The sequence below is a fragment of the Parasteatoda tepidariorum genome, chromosome X2 (assembly GCF_043381705.1).
Source record: "Parasteatoda tepidariorum isolate YZ-2023 chromosome X2, CAS_Ptep_4.0, whole genome shotgun sequence".
NCBI lineage: Eukaryota > Metazoa > Arthropoda > Arachnida > Araneae > Theridiidae > Parasteatoda > Parasteatoda tepidariorum.
In genome coordinates this window covers 12821862-12830421 of record NC_092215.1, presented here as the reverse complement: position 1 = coordinate 12830421, position 8560 = coordinate 12821862, and the positions used below count along the sequence as shown (strand labels likewise).

The 8560-nt window shown below is 28.3% G+C and overlaps 1 protein-coding gene across 2 annotated transcripts in view; it reads left to right on the top strand.

Annotated features, from left to right (window-relative positions):
* The window catches only part of LOC107451617 (synaptic plasticity regulator PANTS), a 10160-nt gene extending 3061 nt beyond the window's left edge, over positions 1-7099 (top strand). For both annotated transcript variants that reach the window (XM_071188073.1, XM_043040337.2), the window contains 2 exons: positions 4761-4879; positions 6808-7099. In XM_071188073.1, the coding sequence (XP_071044174.1) occupies positions 4761-4879; positions 6808-7044 (356 nt within the window). In that variant the 3' untranslated portion in view covers positions 7045-7099. The remainder of the gene's footprint in view (positions 1-4760; positions 4880-6807) is intronic.
* Positions 7100-8560: the final 1461 nt, after the last annotated feature.

The window sequence follows — 8560 nt, the reverse complement described above, 5'->3', positions numbered from 1 at the left end:
CTGAATTCGATTCTTAACGAAAAACATGGTTTCATCGAAAAAACTGCGTGGAGCTGAAAGAGAAAACGTAGAAGATGCTTTGTTAAGATGGTTCGAAATCTTGTTCAAAATGTAAAAATCTTGCATTCTTTGCACATTGTAGATAAGAAAATTGATGAACTCAATTTAAAATCAAATTGTGTTCAATCAAAAATCACAAATTTTTTTCATAAAAAGTGAAAATAAAACTAATATTTAGCGACGTAATTACTTTTTTCATCAATTTTTGCTTTATATCTGTTAATTAGTTAATAATTTTGTAAATAACTTATGCAAAATTGCAAAGCCAATTTTCAATCATTCAACTGTCTTATGCAAAAAATTTGGATATAGTGAACCATCGGTTATAGTGGACACATTACTGAGTCTGCAGACGGTTCACTATAGCGGGGTTCGACTGTATATGCATAATACAAAAAAAAAGTACGATACAGATTTGTTTTGTTAGAGTTTAACAGTAAGAGAAGTTCACATTTGTAATAACACATTACTTTAAAAGTGTCTTCATTCAAATAAAAAGTGGGTGAAGTCTATGAGCCACTCTTTTTTTATTGCTTGAACAAAATGGACAATTACAGCATCTCTTAAATATTTTTATTTTTAATCCTAACTTACTGGAAATTCTCTCCAGAATCCGAAAGTCTTGTTTTTTTCATCAAATGTTTATTTATTGTTCATCAAATGTTTATTAAAAATTAAGCATTGGAATTGCTCAAAAAGGCCTCTGTAAGTGATGCAATCAAAAAGGATCCCTGATTGGTTATGTCATCACATGTGCTGAATGGAAACATGCCTTCTTTATCTGCTAAGGGTGTTTTAATGCTCTTATAGTTTTGGTATCACTTATATCGTATGAACATCTTTTATATATTATTAGCCTGCCCGGATTAGTAAAAATTTTGTGAATTAAATTTACAGTTTAGAGAGTGTGTGCAAAATGGAGAAATGATTTTAAAACTTCAAATTGTTTATTTATCACTAAAATAGATGAAGAAATGGTTATGCAGCTCTTCACAGAGAATCAACAGAGAACTCTTCTTTGCTGAAATCAGTAGTGTTAAAATTCACAAATATTATTTTATTTCACTTATTTTTAAGTTAAATTAATGATCAATTACAGCCTAATTACTTAATTAAAATCAGTCGCAGATTGGTTAGAAGTAGCATTTAGGTATAGATTGGATGATTTTATTATAAATCAGTGTTTACATAAATCTAGTCCATTAAAATAATTCTATTCATCATTGTTACAATTTATGTGATAAATTTCAAAATATCAGGTAATGTAATTTAATTTTGCCCTTTTTTAAAAAGTAGAATTGAAGAAATATTTACTAATGCAGTATATTTCACCTTTTTTTTTTACTATTTATTAAATATTTAAATACACATTTATTCTCATACCTATTCTCAATATTATTCTTTGAATAAATAAGAATTTTGTGGTAGTTAGAAATTATTTTTAAATTTATAATTTTTAATTTCTTTTTCTGTTACATAGTATTTACAAAATATGGTTATACAGTGCAACCTCGAAAATCCGGACTGCTGGGGGGTTTGGAAGGTCCGGATTTTAGATACCTTACTTGAATTGATAGAATTATCGAAGTTTCGAATTCGCCAGGCTGATTTCGCAATTAATCACGCATGTGTAGACCTCCGACATCAATTTAACATAAATATACTCTTTAAATAATAAATAAAAGACATTAAAAATCAAACTTTCGTCATTTTCCCCGCAATCGATCGTTTAGATAACATAATATTAGCAATTAAAACTAAAAATATAGACTTAAAACGTGAGCTGAATTTCAACTTATAACCGAAACAGATGCTTCTAGACTAGACTGTACCAGCTGATACTAATCCTTTTTTTGTTGGGGGATGAAAGAACTTGTCCTCGCCTCCTAAGCTTCAAGGTTAAGAAAGAACCAGTTTTCTTTCATCACAAGGGGGAAAAACAAGGAGATGGAAGAATTCCTCCTTCTGAGGGGATTCCCCTTCAGGAGGAGGGGGATTCCCCTTTATATTCCTTGTTATCTATACAGAGCTGATAAGAATGATTGGAATTTCCTTATCAGCTATGAGCTTTCATTAATTCACCACCTCTACCTCTTCATCTACTGCTTCATTGTTGGAGAAGAGTTGTGGTTTTTCATTAAAATTTTTATTTTAAGCAATTTTTTTTAAAATTTTTTCTTTTGAAATTTTTTTCTGAGGAACTGGACGTATGAGTCCGGATTTTAGAGATTTCCGGATTTCAGAAGTCCGGATTTTCGAGGTCGTACTGTAGTTAATTTTTCTTCTTATTTCTGTAAACTATTTGTCAGTGCTTGCAAAGAATTCTCAAATAATAAAATGAATGCATTATACATTTCTGATTAAATTTTTTTTTTATTAAAATAGGTAAAAAAATCTCAGGTTAAGCATTTTGTATCGCCGAAAACGAATCAACACTTTTATGAATCTAGTCAATTAAAAATATATCTGTTCATCATCACTACATTCTATGTGCTTATACTTAAATGTTCACTTAATGTAATTTAATTTAGTCACATAATTTCAACAAATAGCATTAAACTGAACTTTTTTGTTTTACTAAAGCTAAAGAATTAAAAAATAATTATGCAAAATTAAAAGAAATTTCAACGCTCATATTTTAATTATTTATTGAATAATTAAAGTGACATAAATGTTGATGTCTTTTCTCAACATTTTTATTCTTTGAGTAAATAGGCATTTCGCTGTGGCGAAAAATTATTTTTATATGTATTTATAAAATTTAATTCCTGTTTTTGTAATGTGGAACTAAAATACGCATGTTTGATTTCAATACGCTTAAAACATAGATTAAAGCAATTAAAATAAAGTTAATAAAATTTACTGTAATATATAATTTTTTTTTCTTATAAGTTTTACTGGAATCACAAGTATTTTTAAAAGACTACTGATATGCTGAGGATAATTCCCTGCATTGAATTCAAGCTAGAATAAGTAAATAAAATAGATAACTTAAGCTTTTCTTCATTTTCAAAATCTTTTCTAGAAAGAAAATTTGTTCTAACTCAATACTGATAAATGCACCTCAAATATTTACTTTCATTACTTTACTTTCTAGCTACATTAAAATTTTTTAGGCACTATAAGCATTTCCAAACTTATTACTTTTTTTTTAACTGGACTATTCTTCTGTTCTCATTGTGTCTTTTTGCTAATGAGTCCCACACTTGCACCAATCAGATTTAAAAGCTTTCTAGCACTTTTGATCATGATTAGTACAATCAGCACCACACTTCTTGACAGAAGTGGGAAAGTGTTTTCCCAGAACAGAGCAATAAAATTTTTTTTCACTTTGTAAAAAAAGTAATGGAAACGAATGGAAAAAAATTGGTTTGAAATTTGTTCATATATTTAAAAATTTTTTTTTATTACAACAAACCTAATATTTCCGGAAATATCATTCCCCTAAGTTTCACCCTCAACTACAGCACTGTTCTTTCCATGTTATTTATTATAAGACAATAATAAATTTCAGTTCAAAGGTGCTTTTGTGCAATATTTTTATTTTTTTTGGTTAGGTAAATGAAGTATGTTATTTGGTCAGTTGTGAAGTATATTATTCTGTCAGCTTTTTAGTCTGAAGCCTGTATAAATGTACATTTTAGATCAAAAAGGTCATCTAATTGTTGCCAGGAAATAGGGTTATTTATAGCACAATTTTTAGGCAAAATCTGCCAACTATTTTTTTCCATTGGAAATCTACTATGAACGAGCTTCATAACATATATATGAAGTTGCAATTGGCTCCTTTAGAGCTACTAGCCTCTTTGTTTAATTTTAACCACTTAGTATAGTGGGAAATTTTTAAAGAGTTGATAAGTTGTAATTGTAATGAGTTAATGGAAANTATTCCGGATAACTGATTTTTCCGGTTTTCTGAATCGCTACAAAAAGCCGCTTTTTTTAATGTTAAACCCAACTAAAAAAAAATTTTTTTTTTTTTTGGAAATAATCTTAAAAAGAAGAAAAAACGATGGAGTAATACACTAATGATTATTTCCAAAATGATGGTAAGGTAAACATCTTTCAAAAAAGAACGAACAATCCTAAAATCTTATAAGGAAAAAAAATTTTTTTTTTTTTAAATGGCGGGAAAATTTATCGAATTTCGTTCCGGTTTTTTGGTTTTCCGGTTTTCTGATTTCCGGATAACGGGTTCTGTACTGTATTTCTTTTCTATTCTAATGTTAATACTGTTATAATAGAGTTTCCGAAAACTAATAAAGCAAACTTGTTTTTTGAGGAAAAAAAAGTTTTTACCGTATGTTGCTCTTATCATACAAAAATGCCAAATATATAAAAATCTTAATTTTGAATTTTTTGTGAATTGCCTTGATTTTTCTATTGCACAGCAGATTGACCTTCATAAAATATTGCCTTATGCATTTTTTAAGAAAAAATAGGTAAGCAGTTTTCAGTCTCTACTTATCTAGTTGTACTATTGTTGATTGAAATATTTTCGATTTTTTTTTTCATAATAAAATTCGTTTTTTCCTGGTAGATTGCTTTTTAGTGGACTGAAATCTTTTTTGTTGCTGTACATCTTATTAGATGTCATTTTATTTATGAAATTTATGAAAGTATTTGTTCAAGTAGTGTTATAAATGATTTACTGAATTTTTTAGAAGTTTTATAAATTACTTTATTTTTGCTTGCTGCAGGTCTAAAGGCTCAATTTCATCAGTATTTTATTTTTGGGGAACGGACAGATTGTTCGCAGTGGCAAATAGATTACAAAAACTGTCTACAGTTTCGGAAAAATGAAGACACAAAATTTTTGGTAAGTTTTTTTTTTTAATGGGATTTATTACACCTATATATATATAATGCTTGTCTGTAAAGGGAGGAGCAACATCTTGAACTGATGGGTGAAATAGTATACTTTTGAAATGGATTTCAGAAATCTGAACTTTTTATGAGTTTTAATTTCAGTTTTGCATTTTTTCTAACTTTTTTATTGGAGTTATTTAATATTCCATTCATAATTTTTTTTTAAATAAAGTAAAACTACTTGTTATGAATGGAAATTTTTTTTAAATAAAAATATGCAATCCCTTTCCATAATAAGATTAGTTAAGTAATAAAACTGTGTGGACAAAATTATGAGGCAAAATTTAAAAATTAATAAATAAATGAATAAATAGAAATAATTTTCTTAATAAATTATTGATACAGTGAAACCTCACAGAAGCGACTACTCTCTCTTCTAGAATAAAATGGGTGTTAATGGAGGTTGGCTGTTCCCAGGGGTTACCTTCATTGACTTCAAAATGATATTGAAGGTACATGATTTTTAGCAAACAATTTTAAATTTAATCACTGGCATTTTTTTGGTACGGAAATGTCACTTGTGCCGGTGTCGTGAAAAGAGGATTGATGAATAAAATTTATCGCCAATAAAAATGATCTTAACTGATATAATTACGCGTAATAAGAAACTTACGAATTATGAATGATAAAACTATTTCAAATAAATAAACAATTATGTTTTTTATTCAAGTTTAAATTTAATTTTATATCATAAAAATTAGTTAGCTTTAAAAATGAGAAGAGGTTTGTTTGTTTGAGATGCTTAGTTTTTTCTAAAATTGCGTTTTTCCTAATTTAGCTTTCAACTCTATAAATAAATCATTGATAGCATTGTCTTTAGAATTGTCAGTCTATTGTCTATTGCCAATCTCATGCCAATAAGGACTGATCAGTGTCAATAAGGACTGATATGTTCGAATTATAGCTTTCCCTATCAGAAAAATAAATCCCTTTATCAGTGAAGTCTTTTACATCATATTTACTTATTTTAGATATTGTACACAAGTAGTTTCCTTATCTAATAAAAAAGTTTCATGCAAAAAATTACCTCTGATTTCTTGAAGTTCATATTTTAAGGCAAAAAGTTTTATTTCTGCTGTTTAAATATTGCTAAATAAACTGTGCACTAGAAATTCAGAATGATCAATTTTTAGCTTTCTAACTATTCTGTGACATCACAAATAATATAAGATTTTTGCAAAGCTAAGTCACATAAACAACAAACTTTTGTTTTCAAAGGGTTATTTAAATTTTTCTCTTATTTGAATTTTTTGTTTTAAAACATTTGCAGTGCCAGGTAATCTATTACTGATGACCCTAATAGTCTCAATTTCTTAACCATGTCCTCCTCCACCAATGAAGATCAATAATTTTTTTAATGTGTAGTTTACATCATAGTGATTAATAATATCTATATTGTCTTTGTCAGTTTCATAGTTTATTCTTGAAAACAACACCAAAAAAATTTTTTTTTGACGTGGGGACATCTCAAGTAGTTTAAGTGAGAAATCAACTGAAACAATTACAGAGAATGTGCAATTTGAATGGATTTGTGATGAAAAAAAGGAAAAACTAAAATTTAATCCCCCATCAAAGAAAAAAAAAGGAAAGGAAAAACTTAATTAGAATACAATTAATTTACATTTGATTAGCAGTTATGGGTCAGTAATCCGAGGGACCACTGGTTGTTATTTCATGTTGGTCTAAGATGGGTTTTAGTGGTATCGAGCCAACATCTTACAATTAATTTTGAACACTGACTGTGCTTTTTGCATCAAGGTAAAACTATCATAAACTACTGAGATTATTTTGTTTTAAGTAATTTTCATACATTTCAATGTATAGTTCAGTGTATTATTTCAATATGTTTCTTATATTAATCATTATAAATAATTTTAGGAACCTATAATCGAAAGTGAAAAAGAAAGAGCAAAACTCAGGGAAGATGCTGTTAAGTTAAATGATGTATGGGAATATCGAGATAGAGAGAGTCCTCCAGATAATTGGAATTCACCAATGCCAGACTGGATGTTGAAAAATAAAGAAAATTCATTATTAATAGAAACACAAAATAAATTAAATGAAGGCTTGGTTCCTGCTACTATATTTACAGGATTTAGTTGTACAATCATGTAATTTTTATTAGTTTATTTGTATTGTATTATATTAAAGTCATTGGAGCTTTTTATCATTTCTTAGTGATTAGAGCTTTTTCTGAATTATAATACAGGTTTTGCACTTTAAATTAAATATTTCATAAGTCCAAACAATATTCATTTGAAAAAGTTATAAATCAAATTTGAATTGCAAAAATCGAATTAGTTTGCAAAAGAATGACTTTTTGCTCAACGTTTCTTCAGAATTCAAACCTCGTGTCTAAATCAGGAATTGCAAAACTATAACATACTACATGTCAAAAGTGGTAAACAACAGGATTCAGCATGCAGCTATTGAAATTTTTACTGAAAGTAATATATATACCGGGTGATTATAAAATAACTTTGCCTACACCTCTCTGGAGAGAAAATCGTTTTGAGTGAACTGAATAAAATTTTGTACATAGGAATTGTGATCTATTGCATTCAAGAATGATGATTAAAATGATTGCATAGCCCTCACTGTTATAGTTACAGTGACAAATCTTTTGAAATTTTCAAATGGCGACACACTTTTTATTTTATCAAAACAATCCTTGCATTAAAAAACCAAAAATATAGTTACAACGATAAAACGAAATTGTATCTCTAGATTTTTACAATATGTTGATTTTTCATGACCACTAACAAGAAAAAAGTGTGACTTTTAAAATTAGGGAAAAATATGGGCATGTGAAGACAAACATACTAATAATTTTTTAATGCTTTCTTTGTAATTTTTCTCTGTTTTTAAAGGTTTTTAACACACTCTCTTCTCATTAGTGTTCATGAAAAATGTTGATAGTTGGCAAAAGCATATTGTCCCAATTTCTTGTGCTAAAACTTTTGTCTCTACTGCTGTAGCCGTGAGAGCTATATAATCATTTTTGACAGTATTCTTGAGTTCATAATGTCTCTGTACTAAATTTTATTTCTTTCACTCAAATGGTATGATTTCTAGAGAGCCATATGTTGTTACTTGATACTAGCCTTGTATTTATATACGCACACAAAACTGTGATGCAAAAAAGGTCTTGTTAGCTTGTAGACAATGTTAGCAGGTCAAGTTATGATTTAAATTTTTTTTATTTATTATCTCACCTGCTTCATTTTACTTTTAAAACAATGTGGGCAATTTGAGATAAATTTTTAATATTTAAAGGATTGATTCGAACCTCACAAAATCAAACTGCAAATCAGACCTTCAAAGTATGAAGCTAGAAGGCAGCTCTTACTGAATTGTGAACTGTCTCGGTAGACAAATAAACTGGTTTTCAATCTTTTTTGTGGTCTGAATAGTCTTGAGATTGAGTGGTTAAAATTTGGATTCTCTTCACTTTATTGATTTCATATTTATTTGTCGCCTCTGATGTATATATGTTTTAAATTTACCTTTTAACTACAGTGTAACGTCCCATATCCGGACGTCCCTTTTCCGGAAGGGTCAATTTCCCGGACACTTTTTAACAATCAAAATAAACAAACATTTCTTCATCTTCCCCACTCTCTTACTTTAG